Source organism: Crocodylus siamensis, chromosome 4 (assembly GCF_052110815.1).
Source record: "Crocodylus siamensis isolate JL-2025a chromosome 4, ASM5211081v1, whole genome shotgun sequence".
Classification (NCBI taxonomy): Eukaryota; Metazoa; Chordata; order Crocodylia; family Crocodylidae; genus Crocodylus; species Crocodylus siamensis.
The window spans coordinates 163,478,558-163,506,526 of NC_143398.1; the positions used below are offsets into that span (position 1 = coordinate 163,478,558).

At 53.1% G+C, this 27,969-nt stretch overlaps 1 protein-coding gene across 1 annotated transcript; it reads right to left on the reverse strand.

Moving 5' to 3' along the window:
- Positions 1-581: 581 nt before the first annotated feature.
- On the reverse strand, positions 582-27,969 carry SMARCD2 (SWI/SNF related BAF chromatin remodeling complex subunit D2). Its single transcript, XM_090044730.1, has 13 exons — positions 27,694-27,969; positions 13,476-13,660; positions 8,601-8,643; positions 7,678-7,800; positions 7,377-7,496; positions 6,508-6,603; positions 5,732-5,833; positions 5,102-5,263; positions 4,548-4,645; positions 3,894-4,029; positions 3,197-3,319; positions 2,743-2,844; positions 582-940 (listed from the first exon to the last, which is right to left on the reverse strand). The coding sequence occupies exons 1-13, from the start codon at positions 27,856-27,858 to the stop codon at positions 887-889; spliced, it is 1,509 nt and encodes a 502-aa protein (XP_089900856.1). The 5' UTR covers positions 27,859-27,969; the 3' UTR covers positions 582-886.

Below are 27,969 nucleotides of genomic sequence, written 5' to 3' on the forward strand. Positions count from 1 at the left end.
GGCCAAAAAGCTCAGTTATCTACAAAAAGGCGTCTACAAGGGGCCTGAGCAAACCCTTCCCAAGAACAAAAAGGGACCCCACTGCATAGATCTCCACTTGAGTGCAGTACTAGAGAGGAACTCTAATATATTAATCAAATACAAACCCGCTGTACAAAAGGCTTCCTTTTTATAAAACCTGTTCACAAAAATAGTGCAAAACCATGGGGGCCAGACAGGCCGGCCTTTTGGAATGGACAAAACTTTGGTTGAGGAATGACAGGCAGGCTCATGCCTCTGCAGGACATGGGAGCAGCTGGGGGAGGGAATTGCAGAAAGCAAACGGTGCCCTCTCCCAGCTAGTACCAGAGCAGACTGGGCTGCTGGTGGCAGTGTTGCACAGAGCAAGCTCTGTAGCCAGAGTGTTTGGAACTAGTCACTAGAGACGCACAGCCGGGACAGCTTGTACCCATCATTCAACAGCTCCGCCAGGGCTCAGACCCAAGCTGGGAGAGCTCCAAGCCTCCTTCCCTGGGGAAGGGAGTGAGCCTGCAATGCTGTTTGGACAGAAGACTGCACTGAACACTGGGGGGAGGAGCAAACAGCACACTGCAGAAAGCTAGCAATATCAATGCAAGGGGGGCTGAAATAAAGAATGGCTAAGAGAGACAAGGCAGAGCCTGCGTGGGTCCCACAGGACCCAAACACACCCCTTTCTGCCTTTGGCTACAGCTTCCTGCCCAAGAGGGGGCCCTGTGGTGCTGGAGAGCCTCTCGGGGTGCTAGTGGCTCAGCCCCCGGTCGCAGGCTTTGTGCAAGTGCTGTATTTGATTCCAGTAAGAAGTACCGTAAGGCTCAGGTGTTGGAAGAGAGGGGAAGAGGACAGCCCCTGAGCCACAGCCAGCCCACTAGGTGAGACGAATCCCCAGCACTTGTTCCAGTTCCTGTCTACGCTGCTGCACCTGAAAGAGAAGAGGGTAGCATGAGGTTGGTCAGGCTGGCTGGGGCCTGGGGAAACACCTCCATGTGCCTGCCAAGTGCTAGAGGGGCATGTACTCTGCCACATTGGGACAGATCAGCAACCTACAGCCTGTGGGGTAGATTGGGCTCACAGATGCAGGGCTTCAGCTGTGGACACTCTCCCAGTTCTGCAGGGACAAGCACCAGCAGCACTGAGGTCCTAGTGCCCAACCACCAGCCTGACCCCCAGCCAGAAAGGCTGTCTACCCCTGCTCTCTCTCTACTTCCAGGAGTCTTCTGTCCTGACTAAGAGATGGCTTGAGCCTCACCCAAGTCCACAATCAACACCCTGAAAGGTTTGGGCAGAAGGGACTCAGTGAAGATAACTGAAAAAATTCCAGTTGCTGGGAAGGAGAAGGGGACAATCCCAGCCTTGCCAGAGATGCTAGATGGCCTGATGCCCAGAGCCTTGCATTGCCCACTCCATCCCCCTGGCCCTCACAGCATGGGTTGAATAGCTGTACCTGCAGCTGGGCCAAACCCGTGTGGCTGAAGTCAGTTCCACAGCCACCGAGTGAGTATAACCTAGATCCCACACCCTGCAGACAGGGAAGCTAAGAACAGCCACAGAGATCCTAGAGCTGTCTACCCTTCCAGCCTGAGGGGCAGCCAGGGATGGAAGCCCCCTCAATCAGCTGTGCTTGGGGACGGTGTTGGTTTTGGGAAGAAGTGGGCTGCTTAGGAAGGGGGAAATGTTGTTTTTTTAGGAAGCAAGCCAAAACTCCCAGACATAAGCCTGGCAGGGCCCTCCTGGATCACTGAGTCCCATCCCCTATGACTGCAGGCAACACACCATTATAATCCTGTCCAAAAACAGATCAAGCTTCATCTTAAAAACCTGATAGGTTGGCCTGATCCCCATTTACTTCTGTTGGGAGGCTGTTCCAGATGGATGGACACCTCCCTCCTGCTTCCAACCTAAACAAGTCCCTCAGTCCCACTTGTCAACAGCTCCTCTCTGTCCCTGGAGTTCAGCCCCCACAAATGTGATAAAAGAGGATGACTGCATCCCTACACCTCAGCCCTTGCTTTTTTGTAAAGCTAAACAAACCCAGCTCTTTGAGCCTCTTCTCTTGAGACAGGCTCTCTGCTTCCCCACTGGTCCTCGGGGCCCTTCTCTGCACCTGTTCCAGTTTCTATCCATCTATCTGGAGCACAACCAGAACTTCCATAGTTCCAGGTGAGGTCTCAAAAGTGCACTCAGACTTCCCTATTCCTACTGGAAGTGCCCTCTCCACAGCCATTTCACATAGGAGCAAGCTGTTGAAACCTGAGCACCACCAACTTTTGTGGCCAAAATTATAAAGTCAGGTTTCAACATCAAACCTGAAGGAGCTGCTCTGATCACCTCCCTTCAGCATCACCCATAATCTCCTCAGCCAGTGCTTTCCCATCAGTGCACCAATACCCAGCTCATCAGTTTCCCAAGCAGTACTGCAAGTCCTGTCCTAGGTCCAGATTACTGTGATCTAATACATTTCTCCTGGTCTACAAAGGAGGTATTTTATCAGGGTTCAACACTGGGTTCCAAACCCCCCCAAGCTGGCTCCATTCCAAAGCAGTCACCACCCAGGACTGTGCAGGCAGCAGGGAGTTCCTGGCTCCTAATCACCCTCACACAGGAGGCTGCAGCAGGCACAGAGTGGGAAGGGGCTGCACCCCCATGTTCTGGGACTCACCTGGGGGGAGGGAAAAAAGGCGGCCCAGCCAGTTGGTCAGTGGCCAGCCCCACAGGGTTTCTCACCTTGGCAAAGATGTGCCGGCCCACAGCTTCCTGTGCCCAGGGCTGCTGGTAGAACTCCGCTCGTCTCTCCTCCTCCGGGTTCCCAATCACATCTGTAATGATCTAGCACAGCAGCGTGGGGAGAGTCAGTGGGAAGCAGATTCCTGCTTTCACAAATCCCAGCTCCCATCCCAAGCAAAACCCCCCTCCAATCCTGGCAGGGCAGCACCACCTGCAGGGATGCTCCCAAGGCAAGTCCTGCACCAGCTGCTGCTGGACTTGGCACTGTGCTATGAGTTCAGGATCTGCAGCTCCACAGTGGCCACAAAGAGCTGCTCTGGGCATGCCCCAGCCCTGCCAGCTGTTCACACTGCACCAGTCCCTTCTGGAGCTTGTGTGTCTAGGGCCCTGCCGCACAAGCTGGTGCAGCCCCCAACTCTCCCTAGCCCACCTCTTACCAGGGCCCCAAATTCACCTTGAGATCCCTCCTTTGGGATTTGATCCATTCCTGAATGAAGTCCTGTGGGTTGTTGCTGAAGCTCAGCATGAAATCTCTCTGCGTCTTCAGCTGGTTAATGGATTCTATGGTCTCGTGGATCTACCAAGAGTAGCTGAGTTAGATGGAGCTGGCTAGCAAAGACCTGGGGCAGGGCTGGTTCTGGTCAGACAGAGTCAGGACCATCTTAGGGTGCCAAATCTGGTCCTTCCATAGCATGGGGGAGAGGATGTCCCAGGGGAAGGAGCAGCCCTCTTCTAGCTGGGCTGGCCTGGGGTTTGGCAGCAGGAGGAAGCCAGCTACCAGCTGCCTCATAGGGCTTAGCCTGCCAGCCTGAAACTAGACTGATGTTAGTGGGCACAACACAGAGAAACATGCACAGACCATGGGGCACCCTACTGGCTCCTTTTTCTGGAGGGGTACATTGACATCAGCCCCTGTGAGCATCCCTGGCAGTCACCCCCTGCCCAGCCTTTCTCCCCTACACCCCAGGCTCAGAGGTACTAGAATACACAGTACCTTTGGGAAAGAGTTGGCATTTGACTAACAGCTCAGCCAGTGTGCCAGGATCCCAGCTACTAAGGCAGGGAGAGGGCACTGGCACCGTCTGCCCTAGCAGGATTTTGTCTCCCTGATTGGCAGGGCAAGAGCTGGGCAGCACAAAGACACCCCAAACCTTGGCATCCAGGGAGGCAATTTCCTGCTGGTTGGTGGTGGAGGCCAGGAAGTTGCTCATCTGGGCTTTCAGAGGGTCATCAACCTCAACGTCTATGTCGTAGCAGGCAGTCTTCTTCTGGTCATTCGGATCCACACTGGTGAGGCACAGACCAAGTCATTGGGGGATGCCTGGGACAGCCAGCCATGGAGCTGGGCAGATGGTCACAGGCAGCCCCCAATCCCCACCTACCCCAGAGGGAAAACCAGTTTCCTCACGAACCTCAGCCTCACTGATATCGCAGCAAGATGCCCCAACTTGTTCCACATTCTGTGGGTCACCACTGTGGGCAATGTCAGCTCCCACTGCCCTTGGGACCTGCACCCTTGAGGTGAGAAGCCCAATTTTCCTGAACCAGATTTCATAGGTTTCTGCCTCCAGGTCCAGAGCCATCCAACCCTGTCTACTCCTGCACCCTGGGTTTAGGGCCTGTCCAGCCACAGCGCATAGAAAAAGCACAGCCCAGGAACAAACTGCTTTCTGTCAGGCTCCTCAGGAAAGCATTTCTAGAGCTGGGGGTGGGAAAGGATGAAGGCCCCAAAGCTGAGCTCCTGTTCCTGCTCCAGTGGCAGCCTCCCTGCCAGAGCCCAATGAGGATGCCCAGCTGTGCCGCACCTGATGGTGTGGTTGATGATGATGGGATCGGGATGTTGCAGCAGCCCTGCCAGCTTCATGGGGATCTCGGAGAATCGCATGCGGATGCAGTTGAAGATCTAGCCGGGAACAAACCAGAGCGTTGGCAGCGTCTGGGGCAAGGGATCCTTTGGAAGCACCCAAAGGAGTAGGGCTCAGAGGTACTGCCTAGCAGGCAGCAGGATGGGCTTGTGGGGGATGGGAATAGCTGCCAATACAAGCCAAGGATTAGTGACCCATCTCGTGGCTGGTAGAAATGCTGTCAGAACTGCTGATGAGGAATGGGACATGTGGAGGAGCAGCTGGTGTAAGGGGCAGCCAGCCCCTTGACAATCTTGGCCCCAGAGCCATGCTGCAGCACCAGTGGGCATGTCTCAGAAAGGCCCTTGCCCCTTGTCCCATACTAGGCCCTGCAGGGAGCCAGGAAGGTGCCAGGCTTTCCCAGCACATCAGGGACCAAGGCACCCATACTAACAAAGACAGCAGCCTTGCCCAGCAGCATGGCAGCAGGAACAAACAAGGGGGCAGGGGCTAACCTGGCGGAAGTAGCGGTTGCAGTTGATATACTCCTTCTCATGACTGTCCTGCAGCTTGTTGTGTTTGATGTAGAGCCACAGCGCCTGCATGATGTTGGCCCGGGTCTGGGTGTGGACGCCCAGCAGGCGAGCCAGGCGAGGGTCCAGTTTGTACTGCGGTGGCTGCAATGACAGCGTCCCCATTAGAAATGCCTGTGGGGCCAGCACTCCCCTTCCTCACAGGGGCCTTGAATCTACTGGGATTTCTTCTGCGGGACCTGGTACATGTGCGTCCCTGGGTAGACCACAGAGAAATCCTGCACAAACTAAGGAAGAGGAACTCTCTGCCTGCCCCACATGGCAGGTGTACTGTGCACCTTTGCTGAGGCCCCCTTCCCTTCCAGCTCCAAGACAAGTAGCCAGGAGATACTGAGGGCTGACTGTCTGCTGCTCTGCTTTCTCCTAGGCTCAATACCCAGCAGCACCAGGCCACTATCTGTTGCTGAAGGGAAAGGACTTTTCCCATGATCATCCTCCCTTGAGTCAGGCCAACAAAGCCACCCCACTCCCCGCCCCCTCCTACAGTGCTGGGAAGGGGAGGAGAGAGAAGGGAGGCAGCACCCTGCATCCTTGACTCCCATGGAGCCTTACCTGGTGGTCCAGCATAAGCAGCAGGGTGCATTTCACATTGACATCGCCAGGGCGTTTGACCTGGAAGCCATCGGTCTCCTGGGTTGTGGGCATCCTGTGCCACTGCAGGAACCGACAAGACAAAGCCGGTTGCCACCATGCCCACAAGAGGGCACTTCACCCCAGTTATTTACACTTTGTGAGCCCCGTCAGCAATTTGAAGCCTCACCCTGAAGGTGGGGGGGAAGCAGCTAAGAGTGCACTGGTGCCAAAACTGTTCCCCAACCCTTCTTCTGCTCCCTCTGTCAATCTTGGGAATAAAAGGCTTAAACAGAGGGGGGTCACTCTGATAGACAGTGGCAGAGCTACCACCCTTTGCTGCTGGGAGTCTCCCAGGTGGGGGGGTAAGGGGGAGAAGAGCCATGCCACTGCCACCACCCTTGGCCACAGCCAACAACCAACACAGAGAAACAAAACAAAGCCATCATGGAGCCTGGAGGGAGCATTGGCAAGTCCTTGCAGTGAGGATCCAATATGGCCCGCACCCATATAAGCTGCCTCCCATTCTCACACTGAACTATCCCCAGCAAGACCTGCTAGTGCATAATGAAAGCCAGGGGCCAAGCACCTGCAGGGAAGATTCAGCTGAGCTTATATCCCAATCCACAGCTCCACTACTCTCCTGAGCCACCCACAGGACCAGCCCCAGGGATCCCTGAGGTTGCAGAGCAGAGACCCACTTCAGGAGGTTCATGGGACAAGCCACTGCCTCAGCCCCACCTGCTGAGACACCTCACCTCCACCAGATGGTTGTCTGGTCCATAGAGCTCCTTGTCCAGCTCAATGACAAGGCTCTTGAAAAAGGAGGAAAACTTTCTCTTCTGCTTGCTTGGCTGAAAGACACAAGCCAGTGTGGGCCTCAGTCACCCCCTTTCCAGCCCCAGTGGCCCTGGGGGTGTAGTGCCAGGCAGGCAGGAGCACAGAAACCCCGTGACAGAGCCCCACCCACAGCGCAGAGGCATGACCTGCAGGTGGCACTGAACCCAGCTGCTTGGCGAATTCTCGTGGGCTCGGCTCAGCAGACCTGTTGGTGCTGTGGGGCGCCATAGTACAGACACATGCCAGGCCTGGGCAAGCTCAAGGGACTCTCGGGGTACAGGGAGAGGCAGGGAGGAACTCAATGACACTGGAGGCCTCCTTGGGTTGTTGGCTAGGGAATACTTTGATGACATATGAGGGAGGGAGACTATACAGCCAGGCAAAGTGCTCCGGGTCCCACTTTGGGATAGTGCAGGAGCCTGCTGGCATTTGAGACCAGGGGCTGTGCAGTAATTCTACACAACCTCGCAGCCCAGCACAGAGGGCTGTAGGAACAAGAGCATATGAGCCAACACAGACAGAGTCCACCAACACAGACAGAGTCCATGTAATACTAGCTTTGCTCTCCAGCTAGCAAAGGTAAACCATGGGCTGGGACAGGGGTATGAGCTGGCCACCTGCATGAAGTAGGGATGGGTGGTGAGTGAGCAGAAGTGGGCACAGCACAGCTCCTCCATGTGCTCAGCTGGAGAAAAGAAACTTGTTGCCATGGCCCCACTGGGTAGCACCAGACAGCATGGAGTACAAACACAGGTGCATGCAAGGGCATCTCTGCCCACATCCTTACATCCTCCAGGAGTTTGCCTTCCACACGCAGCTCCCAGGAGGCCACACGCTCCCCGCCATCCCCCTCTTCCTTGGCCGGGCTGAAGGTGTTGGAGATGTAAATACGCAGCTTCCGCTTTTGCTGTGAAGGAAAGAGAGAGAGAGAAAGAAATACAGGGACACTCAGATCTGGCAGCAAGCTGGCAATGCCCCAACCAGGCTTCCCTGCTCTTGAGAGTCCTGGATGCTGAGCACCTCTGCCCTCCCAAGCCAACTGGGGCCGTCCGGGCAACAGCTTCCTTCCCAGGGATGATGCCTCATACCGTCAGGGGCTTTTTGATGGCCTCCTGGATTTCCATCCTTTTCCTGGCAATGGTCTGGTCCAGCTTGCGCTCAAAGGCCAGGAGGTCCATGTAGGCCTGAGATTCTGGGACAAGCTCCCGGATCTACCAGACAGAGAACCAGTTACAGAGCACCCCCACCCCACCAGGGGCATCCATCACACTAAGTCCTGCACCATTTCTACCATTTCCACACACATCCCCCCAATCACAAATGACTAAACTCTGCACCTTGAATTCACCAGATGGTCCCTGGCAAAGGGAAGCCCAGCTCACCCCACCTGGCAAAGTGTGGATCCTAGAGCACTGCAAAGCTGTCCCTTGCAGAGAACACTGCTTTCATGCTCAAACCCTGCAGCTGAAGGCCTGGCCTTTCGTTCCTTCTCTTTCCCTTCTTCCCGGGTGAGTCCCAGAACATGAGGGTGCAGCCCCTTCCCACTCTTCCTGCTGCAGCCTCCTCTGTGAGGGTGATTAGGAGCCAAGAACTCCCTGCTGCCAGCACAGTCCTGGGTGGTGACTACTAAGCAGCCAGCTCAAGGATGAGCAACCTCACCTCTAGGGCTGTGACATGGCACATCATGAAAGTCAAAGGCTCCGCACAAGAGCACTGCTCCAGAGGTCCCCTAGAATCCAAGGCACCATCACTTCTTCCCCTTCCATGCAGGGGAGGAGCCAGGGGGATCATCTGCCCCCACTAGCTACATAAAGGATCTCGTCTCCCCTCATCCCCAACATCACTGAGAAGGGCTCTAGACCCCAGGGATGTTTCTACTCCTACCCAGGGGAGGGAGGTGGTCCCTTTTCATCCCTTTCTTAGTGCCCTGTCCACTGACATCAGTGCACCCTAGCCTGGGGATGGCGCCCACACTCTTTGCCTGGTTCATCATCAGGAAGGTAGCACTTACCCTCTGTGGTAAGACTTTGTCAGCCATCTTCCTCCTTTTCACCCTGCAAAAAGCACACAGGCCAGTAGGAGCTGAGTGAGAACCATGGGGACATGAGATAACGTGTATCCTGCTGCCTGTCTGAAGAGTAAGGAACCTGCCTTACTGCCCAGGCTCAGATGCTGGTCCAGCCTGTGGAGCTGGGACCTGCCAGGCACTTTACAGGCCAATTGAACAGAGAAGCTTTCCCTAATTTGCTGATCAGTAGGGCCTCACACAGACATCCAGTTTCTCCAGGGTGTTGCTGCTTTCCCAAGAGAAACCACAAGCATACAGATATTCATGCTTTTTCTCCCACAGTAAAAAATGGCCACTCCAGGAGAAAAGTAACCTGGGAATACTGAGGGTTAAACTACTCCCAGGAGAGTTTCTCTTGGGGGGTGGGGGGGAGAATGTCTGTATATCCAGATGGTAACCAGTCCTGGACCCCAGACACCAGGAGATGCTGTGCATTAGGTAGACAAGTCACCTACATGGGACTGTGACCAGGAGGTCCTCACCCCTACTCCAGACACAAATAATACATAAGAGCTTAGGACCCAGCCCAGAGTGTCTACCAGGAGGGCAGGCAGTGTATCTTAGAAACCAGGATAGTGAGGATTCATAGGTTCTCTTCTGTGGTCATGCTAACTTCTCCTGTGACCTTGGGAAAGATGCTTCCTACCCTGTTGTGCCTCAGTTTCCCCACCTGATAATGTCCACCCTTGTGCTTTACCATTTCCAGCTGCAAGGACCCAATGGAAAACAGTTCTTAGAGCAGCAAATCCTGTTCTGGGACTGTTGTAATTTAACAGTCCTGGCAAGGTCAATATCCCAACTCCCAGCTGTGATTCCAGGTATGAAGTCTGAGCCACAATGCCCCATCCCCAAACAAAACCCCTTGCTCAGAGATCTCTCAGGCCTGCCAGGGCAGGCAACAGTCACAGCATGGGTGAGGCTAAGACAAGAACTACAGGATAACTGCAGGAGCTGCAGAACTGCCTGGATCAGCCTCATCTCTCAACTCACCCCATGCTCATGCTCACCTCATCTGCACCAGGCTGCTGCACATGTGGTCTGCAAAAGCAAGTGGTCCCTGGCACTGGAGGCCTGTGACTCCTTTCTGTACTGTCACACTTGCACACATGGTGACTCCAGCTTGCAGTGTGTGGTGCAGGCACAAAACCACCCAAAGACCTAAGTAAGGGTCATGGCAACTCTTGAGAATGCTGGCAGCCTCCTTGCCTTCCCCAAATCCTCCTGCAAATTCATCCCTGGCTGACAGCAAGGGAACAAACCAGACCAGCTCCATAGTTTCAAAGCTGTGCTGCATTTGAGACAGAACAGCTAGAGAGGAGGAGAAACCATCCCTTCTCCCTGAGAAGCGTCTTGTCCACGGCCCTCCCAGATACTCCCCCACATCGCTGCACCTGGCATGTAGCCCATGAGAGACTTCAGACAGACTGGGTCTATCAGGGCAGAAGCAACAGAGGGCTGTCTTGGAGCAGAGACTGAGACCTTCACTACCCAAAGAACTTGGTCTGTCCACACAAAGATCCCTTCTGCATGCACTGCAGGAGCGCTGTGGAAGGACTCCAGTATCTTGTGTCGTCCTAGCAAAGCTGGAGGCTTCTCCTAAAGCAGTTGGCACTCAAGCACTGGCAACACATAGGAGGTGCACGCAAGCGCATGTGCACCCCCTAAGCATGGCGGTGCACCCCCTATGAAAAGGCACCGCCAATACTGTAAGTGGCGCCTGTGGCCAGTCGTCACTCATCCCCCTGCCCTCCACCACCGACAGTGTCTACAGGCAGTCAGTGATCTCACCACCCCCTGCCACTGCCGGTAGCATCTGCAGGCAGACAGTGATCGCCGCTGGCTGCTGCCAACGCTGCCAGCAGCATCTGTGGGTGGTTGCCCACCCCTGGTCGGCGCTCACTGCCAGTGGTTTCTGTGGGAGCTCCACACTTACCACAGCTGCGCTCCCACTGCTGCTGTGCCCCCCCAGTCGCTGGGGGCATGTGTTGTTCATGCACTCAAGTGGCTGTTGTGGACACCATGGTACCCCTAAAAGCTTCTAGCACTCATGCCCTGCCATCCCAAGACTGTGCCAATGGTCACTGAGGGCAGCTCACACAGGAACCTGGGAGGCCAAAGGTCTGAAACTACTGCTCATGCAAGCTTAAATGTTTCTCTGGAAAAGGGGGCAGGGCACTGACCAACACTCACAGGTCTTTGGAGGTGGGGTTTCTTCTATTCCATTGAAAAGACAGCTGGAACCCAGGCCAAGAACATGTTGGCTTGTGGCTGAAGGTGCAGGTTTGCCCAACAGCCCTCAGGTGGCTGAGAAGGGAGCTATACCAGTTCAGCACAAGACCCAGTCATACCACAACTAAAGCTATGGATGGAGTGAAGTTGGAAGCCCTGCAGGATCATGTCTTGCTCCAGGGGAGGGATCCCTCACTCGGCACAGGCCAGCCACCTCCCTCCCCTTCCCCAGTGATCAGAATTCCAGCTCTGCCCAGGAATGTCGCGCAGACGCACAGGCCCAGCGATTCCCCTGAGCAAGCCTCTCCCCTCCCCCCCCCGCCCCACAAAGCCTGTGGCCAAGAAGCAAGCTCCGTGGCAGCACACAGAGTGCCGGGAACCTCTGGCCTCCATTACCCCTCGGCTCTGCTAAGGGAATGCAAAACCAAGGGTGTGGCTCAACAGGGCCAGCTGCAGGGCTGGGGGCAATATACCTGCAAGCAGGCATCAAATTAACTGGGCTCCACTGTCCAGGTCTGGCAGGGAAAGGACCCAAGCATCCACTAGGCCCAGGAGATCCTGCCCTGGGAAAACAGCCCAGAGCAGTCAACAAACCCCAGTGCAAACAGAAACAGAGCAAAGGGATTAGCAGCACCATAAACAACTCGGGAACTGCCAGCACAGCACACATCCCCCCCAGTTTGGTTTGCAGGGAAGACCAAAGTGGGGGAGGAAGCCTCCAAGAGCTGCATACCACAGGATCCAGTAGGGCCGTGTGTGTTTTCTTCTGGGGCTCCAGATGGAAAAAGGTCTCCCGGAAGACCCTGTACAAGGACAAGAGGGCCAGGGGCAGGGACACGCCATACATCCTCCTATTCCTGTGGGCCAAGTATGCAAGCATGATCTGCAAACTGGTGACGGACGCAGAGGCCAAAACCGCTTGCTTTGTGAGGTACTTTGCAGGGCACATCCTTAGACACTGGGGGGTATTCACCCTGACCAACCATAGACCGTGGATTATGAGAGCCCTGTGGTTCTATGAGACCCTGAACCAGTGCCACAACGTGTATGGTCTGCAGAATGCAGGCCCAGCGAACGTGAGAAACCACAGGAAGATCCAAGAGACAGTGACAGTAATTGATTTCACGTCTCCCGTGGACCTGCTCCCAGGCAACACATGCCAGGCCACGTGGGAGCGCATCCACCACAAAGAGCTGCACAAAGATCACAGGGACCTGAACTGGCTCATAGCCCACTGAGCTCTGCCAGTGAGGGCCCAGAGACAGAGAGAGGGGCAGTTGGGGAGACTCAGCTGCCTGTGGCCCAGCTGCCACGGGGCCACAGAAATAACTGAGCATCTCCTCTGGCTCTACGCTAAGGAAGTATGGAAAAAGGTAAAACAGCTGTGCAAAGCAGTGACCAGTGTCAACCAGCTAAACAGTGAAGCAGCGCTGTATGGGCACCTTGCCAAACATCAGGGGAGACTGTTGCCCCGTTTTGACCAGTTTGCGTTCTGCATCAGGAGCGCCCTGTGGAAGGCCAGGAACCTCCTGCTGTACAGACAGACAGACGCAGAGGTAGTGGGCTGCATGAAAATGGCACTGAGCAAACTCTGGATCTACTACCAGAAATTGGCAGCAGAGGACAGAGAAGATACAGCAAATGTCACCTGGCATAGGGACATCTGGCACAGGATCATACAACCCCCACCCAGAAGTGAAGAAGAGGAACAGGCAAGCGGATCAGAGGACAGCGACAGCAGCAGCGGGTCCTCCAGCAGAAGCTGGAACAACAACAACAGAGGGCGTTTGAACCAATTATGTGACCCTGGAAGTGGGGCAAGGGTAGAAAGGAAGGAAGGGCTGGTCTGAGGGACCTGCATGGACTTAGTTTGTTTTGTGTGCATTGCACGCATTTACGGATATTGTAACAGGTTCGGGTGGCCAGCAGGCTTTTTGCTGGTACGGATTTCTGTAATGGGAAAGGTTTAATCCTTTTGTGGTGTAATGGATAGAGCGTTGATATATATATAACTTTATATAAAGAGAGAGAGATTTTTACAACAACAACAAAATATCAGGGGGGACAGAGATACAGCCCATCTCCAAATCCACGTTCGCTTCTGCCAAAGACAAGCAGCCAGGGGTGCCACTCAAAGGGAGAGAGAGAGCGAGGCCCCTAGCCAGTCCAGAATCAGGGACTAGAAATCCTCGGCACCACTGAACATCCTTCCCTTGCGCTGATTAACTGGAAATGGAGCAGAGAGCAGGAGAGCCGAGATCTAATCAATCCCTGCTCAGGCCGCCTCCCCCCAGCGCTATCTTGAGAGACTCCAACATACTGCATGCTGGCCACTCAGCCATGGAAATCAGCTCCTCTGCCCAGGCACCAGCCACCTCTTTTGAACATGGGTAAAAGGGAGATAGCAGAAAGCCCAGTGACTTGCCCAGGATCATAATAGGGCTGGGAGCAGGATGCAGGAGCCCAACCCTACTCCACTGCACTAAGCCTAGCTGTGACAGGTTCTCTCTCCACTTGTGTGATCCCAGGGGAGGAGCTGCCTTCACTCACATCATGCCCTACCCAGAAGGGTAACGATCACATCCTTACCCTCGCCTCTGGCTCGCCAGTGGTGGCTGTGACTGTGGCGCAAGCAGGCGTTTCCGGAAGGGGTCCATCATCGACTGCGGCAGGCCTGGTCTCATGGGACTGGCTGATCCATACGGCGGTCCTGAAGGCGGCCCCACCTGCAGCCCTGTCATCGGCATCCGGGCACCTGGCGGCATCCCAGGGCGCTGGTGGGAGAGAGAGACAGAACAAGGCGTGACCTCAGGAAAGCAGGGGCCAGAGCTCCAGCAAGCACCTTAAAAAGGCCCGTGACCAATGCAGCCCGGGGAATGAACTGCACACCTGCTTCAGTGACAGCACTGGCCGGGCAACCTGCGTCTGAGAAGCTCTCCTGGCAGGGGAGGAGGAGGAGCCCTGATCAGACAGGCCTGGGGAGCAAGTACCACTGGTAACAGGGAACCCAAATTATAGCCTCCCTCTGTTACTGCCATTCACAGAGTAACTACAGGCTTGCCCGCACCAGGAAGTATACAGTTTAGCATGGGCGCTGTGCAGACATGCACCCTCTCCCCCAGGCTGGGCACAGAGCATCGTGACTTGCTGAGTTGCAAGGGGGCAAGGAGAAGGGGCACAGGGAACGGTCACTCAGTGAGCTGCAGCACAGGGTGGGGACATGGAGCACCAGAAGCAGCACTGTTGGGTGCAGGGCAGGGAGGGGCCCACTGGCAGAGCAGCAAGGGTAGGGCCAGTGCGCCAACTGGCAGCCTGGGTTACTGCAAAACAGACAAGCAGGGAAACAACAGAAAAATGCAGAAGTGCAAACCGCAGGCAGCCTCCACCCCCCACACTAACGGACCTGAACAGGCTGCTGCCTGCTGCCAGTGCTCGGGGAATCCCCTTCAGAGAGTCCAGGCAGGTTTCACTTCCCTCTCGGGGAGGGGGAGACGCTGGGACAGAGCACAGAGCTCCCACCACTTGGGCTCTCGCTGCTAAGGCTCTTAGCGAGAGGGACCCATAAGAGTAACTGTGCTGTAGGAACCAACTCCCTGCCACATGGATCCTACAGCACTAGGACCAGGCAGATATCCACAATGAACTAGGCCACTGTTGGCTCCATGCTGGCACAGTGCCCCGACAGCACAGCACCCGTGTGCTGGTTTGATCCTCAGGTTTCAGCCTGACGTAGGGCACACGTGCAGGCATCAGAAATCCACCTCCCATTTAAATCAGCTTTTTATTGATATCACTTCTACAAATGAGGTGTGGGTAGCTCAGAGAAGAGTCCATAACCATTAGGGAGAGGCTGAGGCTGAGAAAATCCAGTGTCCCCAATGGCACTACTGACCCACACGACCGCTGGGAGAGGAGGGAATCTCACTGAGACGCAAAGGTCCCATCTAGGCAAAGGAGGTAGTCTACATCAGACAAGTACTGACAATGCATCTGGAGAGGAGTTTGACCCTGTGACCTCTGGTCTCCAGGGACTGAAGTCCATGACTGCAAGCCTAACCCCTTCCCCCGCCGCCTTGCTTTCCAAAACAGCCGCACAGGCCATATATTTTGCGGCATGCTCTTCACCTGGAAGTCCAGGGATTGTCCTTGCTGGCCATTAATGGGGGAAATGAAGCCTTCCATGCTAATTCCCACAGTCTCTGCAGACAGCAGGGCTGCACTGAATAGAGACCTGCAGTCAGTTTCTCATTTCCTAGGCTGCACACTGCCCTTTGCCATCTGACATATTGCCAGAGCAGTCCCTGGCTGGGGAGCCCTTCTGCAGTCCTTAGTTTGCTCCAGTATTGGCTTAGTTGCCTGCTTTGTGGGATCAAAAAAGGGCTTCTCAGTGCCAAGAAGCTAGAGTGGCTGGGAAAGTCACCGAGCCAGCAGGGCAACATTTCATCGCTGCCAGCACTTGTGGACATGCTGAGGCAGCGCCCATTGTTCACCATTCCTTCCTCTTGCGCCCAACATCTTAAGGCAGACTTGGACCATTGAGGACCACTACAAACAAGTTGCTCCCAGAAAGAAGGAACCTTTGTCTACTGAGCTTGGCCTGCTTGGGAGGAGGGTTCACAAGAGAGAGACTCGAGAGGCTTGTCACAAACAGTGGCAGCACTTTGCAGGTGCTCAGACTGAAGAAGCTGAGGCCTTTGTTGCCTGGGGACAATTGGCATACTCAGTGCTTGAGTCAAGACCTCCAAATGGGATTTCAGCTCAGCCTGCTCTACCCAGGCATGGCAAATGCAGTAAAATGAGAGAAGGAAACCTGCAGGCTGCAGAGGGAGAGATGACTGTCCTACAGCCCTCTGTTCCAGCTGCCTGTTTTAAAGATCTTATCGCCTGGGGCATCCATCTTTGCCACACTTTGTGCTGCTGCAGGTGACATTATGTGACCTTAATGAGCTTGTGTATAACCTGAAATTTCACCTGAAAAAAACAGATGCATTCAATGCAGGCAAGTGGCATCAGTTTAGCGGGCCTGGTCTTTTTCCAAGCCAGCAGCAAGGCAAACCTCCCTCACACACTGCTCTGGGAGCAGGCCAGGACATCGTTTCCATGGCTCATGCAACTGATGACAGACTCCCCTCAAAAGGCCTGTTAGCACAAAGTGGTCATTTGTGAAGGGGAAGCTGAAGCAGAGACCCACCAACTTCATCTCCAAAGGAGCCTCGCAGCCCTTAAAAGAAAGCAGTTCTTAATTCTTATTCAGCTGGGCTGAATTCACGTTGCCAACCTAAGAGCAAGAGGCTCTGATGCTCACAGACAACATCCTGAGACCCCAGGTCCCACCAAAAGCACTAACCTAACAGGAAACCCTTCCCAACTCTCTACCTAAGCACACCTAACTTTTCTCTAAGTTGGTCACAGAAACATCAGAAGTGCCAGAACTGATGCTGCTGCTGCAATAAGGAGCCAGCCTCTTGCTGGTACAGCCTCCTAAATAATTGTATCTCGAGTAGGTCCTTCTAGTTACAGGATATTCCAGGGCTGGCTAACAAGCATTTCAAACAATGCCACGTGCATCAATCTGCCCTCATTTACCTGGTCATGAAAATGAAAAACTTTCTGGGGACATTTTATGCATTTACTTTTGTGGCTCGCAGCTTTTCTACCCCCACATATATCAGGTTCCCTCCCCAAAAGAGAAACATTCCTCAAATATTCCCAGTCCTCCCCTTGCATAACTGCTGTCTCTCAGTCCCTTCTCTCCTTTTCCCAAAACACATACCCCCATGGCCCTCCAGAAGTGTGCCTTCCTCATTTCCCCCCTTGCTGCTCTGGTGGAGAAGAACCACCGTAACGGTTCTACAGAGCTGCTCGTACACACTTTTGATCAACGTAGAAGTGAAATTTGGAGAAGCTTGGGCTAGGGTCCTAGTCGTAGCGTGCACTAAGCCCTAAAGACCATATCTTCTCATTTGCCAGGCACATCCCCTCCACCACCCCATATGCCCGTTGAGATCAGATGGGCAGACACTGGCAACACAAATCAGCTTGATGCCTCTTCCACCTGGAGGAACAGCCAAGGACAGCAAGGCTGGAGTACTGCCTCTTGAGCAACTGCACAGATGTTTCCTTTGCTCTGCTCCATTACAATTGTGCAAGCCCACCAAAGATAGACGGGGCTGCACAGGAGTGGCTCAGAGCCCAACACAGCTTGCAGGACCTTTGCTATAAGGAAAACCAAAGGCAGGAGTCCAGATCGCCAGGGCCAGCCCGTTCCAAAGAAAGTCGCACGGGTGCAACACCAAGGCTCGCCCTGGAGTCACTTACAGACCAAAGAAGCAGTGGTTTAAATGCTGCAGTAGCTAGTGCAGCCTGGCAAGGTTTCCCCTCAGGATAACTACATCAGTGGACTTATGGGTAGACTTCCTAACTACAGACAAGCCAGGAGATTGGAGGCCAAACATGGGACATTTGCAGTCAGCAAGACATCTTTTTCTTTCTCAACAGTACAGAAGATATGGAACCATCACGGGAAAACAGCACAGAGCCCCACAATGTCATTAGGGAGTCACTCTGCAGATGAGAAGGTCCTACAGCTGCCATGGGAGGAAGATGAGGAACTTTCCTGGAACCCCCTACTACCCTGGTGTTTCTCAGCCTGAGTTAAAGCAGTGGATCCAAGCAGCAGGGAAGTTGACTGGGGATCCTCTTCTATAACCCAAGAAGTTTGTTGGACTCTGTGGAGAAGATTACTTCCCAGAATGGGAAGCACCAACATGAAATATTATTAGACTGAACCAGCTAGCTTTTATCCTACCTCCACTAGAACCCAGGACCAGACAACAATGGCAAGTTGAATGTATTTTGATGTGTTAAGAGGTTAACTGACCTGGGCTAGGAGCTCTCTGGAGCAGGAGTGCGTGTCACACAGTTTAAGGTGTCAAGTAGGTGACTCGCAGACAGTGACACAATGGCAAGTTTTACAATCTGCAATGGTATTCAGTTCCTCACAACCCAAGGTTCAGAGTCAATGGAGGTAGATGGACTTTGTACTATTTTAACACAGGGATCAAGAGCTGCAGAATGATGCTGTCAGCATAGGAGTGCCACCTTGAGAAGCATGGGAGTGATAGGAGATCCTTGTTTTCTCTTGATCAAAAGTACCTCAGCTTGGGACTGCTATTTTGCTGAGGTCATTCCACCAGCACTGGCACATGTTGTTTTATCCCAGGCCTTTGGAGCCTGAACAAACAGAAAACAAGATGGATCAAGGGCATGGAAGGGGGTACTGTCTGAGTCTGGCCTGGGCAAAGCTCTGTCAGCAAGCAAAACTGTGCAGGATGCCCAGTTCCCAACTCCCACATCCCAATACTTTCTTCAGGAACAAATCCTCAAGGGTCACCAACCCATCCATCATATACTGGTGGCTGCCCTCCTGGGTTATTTGGTCAGACTGCTAAAGCTTCAGTGGGAGACAGCAGGAAGAGGAGATCCCATCAGGGATTAATGCAGAGCCTGTCTGAAGTCAGCTTGCCTGGCAAAAACACAAGGGAGGCTGTACTCAGTCGCTGCCCCTTGGCTCTGGAGCTCAACCCACCCCTTGCGGCCCACCAGAACCCAAGCCTGGACATCTTCCAGAAGCGCTGTAAGACCCTCCTTTCTGGTCAGCCATTCAGCAGACCAGGCTAAGCTGAGATATTGTACAATGCAGGGATGTCAAACATACAGTCCACAAGCTGAACCTGGCTTGCAGAGCTCCCAGAAGTGGGGCTTGCCACTGAATTCCCAATGGCACAACCCTGATGGGCATACATTTAGGGAGGGGGAGCAAGCAATTCCTGCATTAACCCCCAGAGCACCACCCTCACGGCTGCTGTCACTTGGCTCCCAAGTCCGCATCCAGCAAGGAGAAACCCCACAGTCCAGGGATGCAGGCAAGTTTGGCACCCACCCCTGGTTTAGGGGGGGTTGCTATATAGAGTCTTTTAATACTCTATTACCTTTTACAGTTATTTTGTTCCTCCTATTTTGTTTCTCTCATTCAGTTTGTTTTAGAAGCTGGTTTGCTCTCTTCTCTAAACTGTTCTGAGCCCTTGTTGGGAAAGACCCCGGTGGGGGGGGGGTGCATGGTGTGTGTGCCTGCATCTGGCATGCACATGCACATGCACTCACACACGTACAAACAAACCAACCAATTCCAAGGGTGGGTCCAAAAACCTGACATTGATCCGGCCTCATTCTGCTGAGGCTTCCATCAACCTTATGCACCTTCCCAAAGGCAGCTGCTCTCAAATCCATTTTGTGCAAACGGGGTGCAGTTTAAACACCTAGGAACTCACTTGGCACAGAAGTGACCTGCAAAACTGGTCAAAGACCCTTCAGGGTCTTTGTATAGTAACATGATCCCTCTCAGGCTAAGATGCAGGCAAAGTTACTGGATGAGATTCAGTGAAGGAAATTTGCCCAGGCAAGTGATAATCTCTTGGATTTCAAAGTGGGCGGCAGTTTCCACCCTCATTCACCCACTGCAACAGAACATAGCTGGCACCACTGCCCCATTCCTGCTGCCTCCTACAGCCCTCCATCTCTGACCCTGCCACCCAGAACTTCCCACACTGCTCCAGGCAATGGGGGGAACAAAAGGCAGAGCTCGTAAGTCACATCCTATGGAACATGCTGGATCACATCCAGGACTCCCAGTGGAGAAATGAGCAGAGCCATTTAGATGCTGAACAGCCAGCATTTGCTTCTTTTCCCCTGCCAAAGCTGAATGAACGGATGGGACTGGCTGCAGCTTAACAGTTCATCCCAGGTCAATGCCCAGGCCTCATTCATTTTAAGAGCTGTATCTGGAGTCCGCTTCAATCGCGTGTAACATGAGTTTGGAAGGTTTCCTCGTGCATGCTCATTCACATGACAGGAACCTACGCATTTGCCAAGGCTCCCTTCTCAAGCAAAGGCCAGGTCCAGGCTCTGAGAGGCTGACAGCAGGACAAACACTGGGAGGACTAACTGTAATTATGGATCATCAGAAAGGAGCCAAGCCAAAAGAGCTGAGTTGCACATTGTTAAGAGAAACAAATGGCAATTCAGAAAGCAACTGATGGACCGTCCCTCCAGCTCTCCACTCCTTTGTCCCAATTGAATGGCTTGTCTCTACAGACTAGCATCTTTCAAGGCGCAGCCCTAATGCAAGAATAATCATCAAGAGGTCCTCATTTCTCTACTGAAAACAAGGAATGGCACCTCTACAACCAACTCTGAGTTCCCCACTTAAAGCATACCGCTGCAGCAGGCAGGGTGCAGGGCACATGGTTGGAAGCAGTAAAAAGAAATTAATCTGGGACTGAAACACAGACAGGCTGGTGACCTGGGGGCAGGGCCCATGGTGTTCCTACTACAGACCATGCTACAGTCCTGGCTGTGCTTTGCATTTCACAGTTCTGCAGGCAGCCATTGCTGTAGCCAACCTCTGTGTTCCTACAACTGCTCCTTGTGAAGCCTTGAAAAACAAAGAGTGAATGGGGCTTTCCTGGTGCATGTTCTACTTTTCAAGCCAGAAAAGCATGCTCAAACTTTGTACACGCTAAAATTTTTTCGGGAGCAAAAGCCGCACATGCTCTTGCCTGGGGCTTTGGAAGCAAGGCCTGGACAAGAGCCAGGTGAAGGCCCTTCCTTCATGTTCCTCCAGAATCCCCACAAGCCTGAACAGCCACATTTGCCATTACGACATAGGCAAAACAAACTCTGTTCAAACAGGATTTCAGCTCCGCTTCCAGGCTTATCTTGGGTATCCCTTGGAGACTGGAAGCTGCAGGCTTACCTGGCATTTTACTCTGCTGAAGGGCAAAATCCCCACACTGCACCCCAACACCTGGGCTCTCTCTGCCTCAGTTTCCCAGGCCTGAGGAAGAAGACATTGGGAAGCTCGGTCTGCTGATGTTTATGGAGCACACTGTGATCCTCAGCCAGAAGGCACTAGAGAAACACAGCGTTATTAAACTGTTGTGTTGTCCAGCAGTGAAGGTGCTCACTCCTAACTGGACCACAACCACAGGCTTCTGCAGGGACAAGCCTCAAATTCTTGGACATGAGCAGCATTTTAATAAACAGGGAACATCAAAAGTCAGGCTACCCCCCAAGGTAAATACAGCGATGGCCTGAGCAGGGACATAAAGCAACAGCAGGAAACACCGGACAGAATTTAGTCACATCCTGACAATACCTCATGCACCTGCTGAGATACTTGGGTTCAGAGAGAACAGCTTGTGAAGCTACATAAATTATAGGTCAGAGTCTGGCTATCTCGATAGGACCTGGGAAAAAAGCAGTGGTCATGCCAGGACCTATGATGGCAGCTCTGCTGGTCTCTGCTAACACAAGGCCTCAGTGAGAGACCAGGGAGAGGCTAAAGGAAGGGACAGAAACAGGAGGGCTCACACCTCAAAGCTCATTTTTCTCTTTATTTCAGACATCCTGGTCCCCCCAGCAACTTCCCTACCATGATGCCCCAGTGCTCCTTGTAACCTGATACACAGGTTATACTCGAGTTGCTCTGCACCTGCTCCTGAACAGGACAGGAGCAGCAGGCTGGCCCCATGCCATCCTGTGCACAAAACATCACCCAACCCGATGAGAGCACACCCTTCACAAGCTGGCCTGCAAGCAGGAGGAAGGAAGCAGAAAGCAGAGACAGAAGAAGCAGAAGACAACACATTAACCAGTGAAACCACTGCAAACAAGCCCCAGAAAACAAGGGGAGGGAAAGGAGGAGGAAGGAGTCCATAGACAGAAACAGTGACTGGGATTCAATCTGCAGTGTAAGCATTAAGGCAAAATGAAATCAGGAGCAAAGGCCCAACGTTCCCACGTGAAGGAGAGTGCCAGGAAACCTGGCTTTCCACTCGACAGGTTAGAGCTAGCAGGATCAGAAATGTTTCTTTGAAAATCATAGGAAAATCAGATGGCCGTCGCACCTCAGACAGGCAGGGCAGGGAGGGTGCTGCCCTCTCCAGACCCTGGCTAGCAAAAATGGACTGAAAGCAAGAGAGAAGCCAAAGAGCCCATACGGCGAGGGTTGCTGGAGAGAGACAAGAGTGACAACAGGTCTCAGGTGGCAGGTCCCAGAAACATTGTACATCTGAGTAACTATTATCGCACACTCCTGCACCCTCCTGTGGGGAATGGGCAGGGTTAGGAGCTCAGCTGCTGTCTCTCCCTCTCTCCTTCCTTTCTCCCCATGAGGATTCAAGTCACAAAGCACGTATAACTCAGGTGTATAATCCTGATATTATCCACCCTTCAAAACACCAGGACTCCTGCTGGGTTTATACAGCTCACACAAGAGCACATCCACACTGCTGGGTTAAAGAACTGAGCTCTCCTGAACTCCAGTCCAAGCCCTTTTGGACTCCTGCAGCCCCCTTTCCCGCACCCGCCACTCCCCCAGCCTCTCCCAGAGCTGATCTTTGCAACCTGGCATTTCGCCCAGGACATTTAGCTCCAATCCCTCCACTGGATGCACCACACCCAGCCTTCTCTCCAGCTTTACCATTAGGGCCATTCATATTATGGCTCCCCCCACCAAACCTACTCCTGGTTCCTTGCCCTGCAGCCCTCCCCTCTGCTCCTCTGGCATGGCAAACCCCCGCTGCCTCCAGAAAACCCCTTTGCACTTTCTCCCACCTTGCTTTCCTCACACAACCCCTCACCACCACACTGCATAAAGTCACAACTCATACGACTTCAAGTCTCTCGTCAAGGCCCAACTCAACCATACCATGCACAGCAAACTGCATAACAATAGCCCAGGGGCAGCCAACGTGTGGCACAGGTACCACAAGTAGCCTAGGCAGCCATGGCATGTGGCACACGGCAGACTGGGGAAGGGACAGGCAGCGCAGTGGCCAACAGGGCAGGGAGTGGAAAGTAGAGCGCTGGATCAGGCAGGGAGCACAGTACAGGAAGCAAGCAGAGCAACAGACTAGACAAGAGAAAAGGATCAGAGTGGCACTCAGGGAGGTTATGGGGCTAATTTATGGCACCCCTGGCAAAAAAGTTGGTCCCCACTAAAATAGTCCACAGGCAAGTGGCCTGCGGCAGATTCATATCAGAACTCCCGTGAATTGTGATGGGAAATGATCAGGTAAACTATCTCTGAACTCCTCTGCTGGCATGCATGTTACCCATTACAGACTTTATGTTCTTCGCAGCAGAGACTACCTGATTCTGTGTATAGAGAGCAGGCAGCACAATGAAGCTCTAAGGTACTACTGCAGTACTGAACTGACTGGTTTCAAGGCTTCATTGGCAGCTCTCTCACCCATCCAATAAAAACCAATCCAGCCATTTCTAACAGATCATGAAAATAATGTAGCTTTCTGTTCATCAACTTGCACCCCAGCAGAAAGAACATCAGTAAAGGATAATTTCTAAGAGCAGCCAAAGGCAGTTTCCTATAGGCCCTATACTAAAAGCAGGACCAGCAGCCACTGTGTATCGCTGAACTAGCTGATCCCTCATGCATATACAGCCATTTTAACACAGTGAATTGGCTAAAGCTCAGCCCTAGTCTCAGGGACTTGAAAAACAAGGGAGGCCCCAATTCTAATCAAATTAGAGCATCATGTACTTTGCATCCAAGAAACAGACAGCACCCAGGTTCCTGCAAGATTAGGTTGGCACGTTCCATCCCAAGACTTAGTCTAAAAGGGCTGTACTCCTATGCCAGGCAGGGAAGCAGCACAGTAAGAATGCAAAAACTATATTCCTTTTTCTCACCAGCTACTCAAACCACACTTCTTCTTCATCCACACCCCTCCCCGAGTGTCCTGGTGAATATGCAACAAATGCATGCAGCATCTCCTTCATTGCAAGACCACATAGCTGTCTGCCCACGTTCTCTGCTTTTTCTGCTCACTGTTCCCCGCTCCTCTACAGACTCCCACTTTGGATCCTGTCTTCCACGTGCCTCCTGTGCCTTCTCATACATCAAGGACAGGATCCTTCTTCACTGGGATCTAACAGCTGCCCTCCTTTTCAAGTCTTTCCCTGAAATGTGTTTACCCTCAGGCCTTCAAGTGTCCTCTGCAAGGGACCTCAATGCTTGGAGCGCCTCTGGATACCCGCGTGACTGAGCTAGCTGGCAGGCACTTCCAGGGCAGTGACCAGGTCTCCTTGCATGTACACAGTGCCAAGAACCCTAACAAAGCTCAACTCATCGTCAGCTTCCTGATCCTCCTACACAACCCCTCTGCCACCATGCAAAGAACCAGGGTCTTGCTAGTCCAGAAACACCAGTTACTAGCCATCAGGCCAAAAGGCTCTAATGCCACTGATGCATGAGGGATTAATACAGACAAAGTCTCCTAATACTGAAGGGAGCTGGCCGCTTAAGCTCCCTGCTGGAACAGTTAGTAAGAATAGCCAACAGACACACAAGGATGGAGAAGGATTAACATATCATGTTAATAATCCACCAATTAAAGAGCCCCATAGCACTCACTAGCACAGACTCGAGTCATTGAGGGGTATTGTGTCCTTTTGTGCCTAACCACAGATTAAGTTCCCCACCACAGCAAGGCGTAATAGAGCAGAATAGGTCTGAATCTGAATCAATATGGCTTGTGTACCCCTAGAGGACTGACATAACAAAAGGCAGCAGCTTTGCAGGGCGCTGCACCCCTGTCATTTACTTCTGGGAAGAACATATCTTGGAGGATGAGGGAGGAGACGTTTTCTCTTGGTACAGCATTTATAAAGCAAAAAGACTCGACTATGCTGGTTACAAACAGCCACAGCAGAGAGAGGTTCCCTTCCACCCCCCAAAACAGCTCAGGTCTCTATCCTCCTCCTGCCACCTTCTGCTATCTCAGCCCAAGCCCTCAACCACACCTTTGTTAATCTACCTCCATCTTGCTCTACTCCATCTCCCGTAAACTGCAAACCTTTGCTGAATGCAGCAGCTTGATAAGAATCTCAAGACTTCTGCACAGCCTCCCATCAGACAGGCAGACACAAAGCTGTACAGTGCGTGAAGATACTAAGGTTACAGTAATGTGGAAGGTAAAATATTACTGAAAGGGACATGCCTATTACAATGGAACTGAAAGTACCAAAGGAGGTGGGGGACACCTTGTCATTTTGAATATTTATGATATATATTAACCCAGTTTCTAAGTCTACGAAGGGGGCGTAGGGCTGACCAGACAGTAGTGGTCCCTCCTAGCCACCAAGTCTCTGAGTCTAGTTATGACCACATCCATAATGAGCTAATGCTCAGAAATTGGTATAGGGCATATTGTCTTGACTTCCATTTCCTCACCTTTTAGTATTTTGAGGTGACTCAAATTATTTCCCCACTCAGCTTTAACAGAGTTTGTAAGGCAGAAAGTCTCTAGATTTAAGGTGTCCGGATTTTTAATTTTAAAGTTACAAACTAATAAGAAAGGCTAGAGGCTTGGGAATAGAGATGAGCCAGAGCAGCTAGCTGGAGAGTCTGCTGAATTATCACTCTCCTCCATTTCAAGCCTTGCCTGGTAGAGAAGGCTGCAAGCAATGCTTCAGCTTGTTCAAAGCTAATCCTGCCAGCATGCAGGAGTCTGGCAACCTGAATAACTTTGCAGGGGAGGGGGAAGAAGAAAGTAAGAGCATCAATTAAAACATTTATACTCCTCATATTGCAAGTGCTAGACAGCAGAGGACTGCTTCATTGGCTCTCCAGCAGCTCTGCTTTGGCCAGTTCCACCCCTAGGGCCAACGGTGAGGCTGTATACAAGGTCTAAGTGGGAACCTCCTCTCCTTTTCCATTCCCAGTCAACCTGTCCTCTGGTAATGTCACAATGGCAAAACATATATATAAATATTGACTTGAGAGCTGTTATAAAAGGAACAAGAAGAAGAGAGGAAACGGAAAATGTTAAGTAGAACACACCACCTTCGCTTGAAGTGATCTGTGCTCAATTATCTCCCGAGTGGGTTTGTTTTCACCCAAACAGAAGGCGAGTCCCGTGACCTCCAAGTGAATCTTGCTGCTGTGCAGATAGGGAGCCGTGCACAACAGTTCCTTTTGGGTGTTTAGGGCAGATCCAGGCAATCACTGTGGGCTGCTGACATTGACACAGCACGTGTGCATTAACATTCAGCTACTAACAGCGCTTCCCTGGACTTCAAGCAATAAAAGCAATGGAGAACAATGAAAAGATGGCTAATGCAAAGGGTGAACTGGGAACAGATCTGCAACAGTATCTGGACTTTTTTCTTTTTTTTTTAATTTACTGATCACATTCAAGAAGATTTCTATTGAATTAAATTCTTGACTGATGCCCCAGATCCCATATCACCATGAGCAGACTTGCCATCTTGAGGAGATATTACTGGAGGCCCAACTCTGGAGGGAAATTCCCACATACACACACCCCCTTGAACCCAGTGAAAGCAACTACCCTGCCTCTGCTGAGGAGCTTTATCAGCTCCAGACACATAACGCAGTCTCCAGCGCCAGGAGGACCTTTAGAAACTCCAGCTTCTAAGGAAGCCACTAAGCTTCTGCTCAGTTACTTTTCAAGTTAGAAGTTACCGTCTCCATTTCATCCACTCCAAAATGGAGATCCCCTCTCAAGCTGACATCTCCTGCAAGGAAACACCCCACCCACACATCCACGGAGACATTTACAAAGGATCTCAGCCAAATTTAGAAAGAAGGTGAGCGCAAGTCCTCAGACACAGGAATCCTTGAGAGCAGGGGCACTCTGCTGGGAGTCCCCTGGCACGCTCTCCGAGGACAGCACAGACAAATCTCTCCCCGTGTCTAGTTGCAACAACAGTTTCAACTAGAAAGAATAATTTCTGTAATAGTGATGATAGCCTCCACTCCTAAGGGATCTCCACCCACAAGCTTCTGGGCCTGAGAGCAGAGTTATAGATCAGTCTTGATATCATGATTCTCTATTTCTGCCAGCTGATTGCGTGTGGAAGGACAGAAGCTGGATGAGGCAACTTGGAATTAAGCCGCCATAACAGGGGCCCACCTGGTCCATGTTAGCACTGAGTTACAAAGCCTGCTCTACTTTCAATTAGCCCCTGGCTACTTCTGGATGAACAGGCAGGAAAGTATGTTTATGAGCTGCTTTTTCCATCTGGAACGAGGCGTGCAACACATTTTTTGGAAGAAGACTCTGTTGCCAGATCCAGGCCTTTGTCACTTAAATTAGAACAACATGCTTCGTGCAAAGCAACCTACTGATCAAGCTGGCACCTGTGCTTTTTTAAGCCAAGCATCGGCAGCAGACACGCATAGCCCCACACCTGGGCTTTTGGAGTGGCACTGGCTCAGGTTTCTGAGACGTTTTAGGGTGCGGCAGCTGAACAGGAGCCCTCCTGCCAGCCGTGCCCCAACCTGCAGCGTCGTGCCTAGCTCAGGGCGCAAAGGCATCAGGCCCCTGGACTCAGCAGTGTAAAAACCCACAAAGGCTCCTGGGCATTGAACCAGCCCATCAACTACCCACCACCAGGCTGACAGCAGCTCTCCACCCCTGCAAGAGCAAGTCCCCAAGTGGCGGCCCGTGGCGCTCAAGGGCGCTGCCCCCAGGGGGCTGCTCGCGGGCACCCACTCCCCACACACGTGGTCTCCCAGCGTCTCCCCAGGGTGCCGGGGGCAGGGCGCAGGCCGGGCGGCTGACATGTGGGGGCGGGGCGGGGCTGGCGGGGGGGTCCTGACAGAGGGGCCTGAGCCGGGGGGGGCCCATAGCTGTTGCGGGGCTTCGCCAAGTACCCGCCGGGGGTGGGCGCGCACCCCCCACGCCAGACGCGCACTGACCTGGTACTGGGCGGCGGGGCCCAGGGGGCGGTAGCCAGGGGCGGCGGGCGCGGGGGCCGGGCTGGGCCCCCGCAGGAGGCCGGGCCCGGGGCCGGGTGGGGGGGGAGCGGCGCCGCCGGGGGGTAGGGGGCTCAGCGGGAAGGCGCCGCGGCCGGACATCGCCATGGCCCCGCCCCACTGCTCGTGCTCCGCGCGGCTCCCCACGGGCGGCGGCGGCGGCGCCCAGGGCCGGAGACACCGCGCGTCGACACGCCCCGCCCCCGCGGGGCACCACGC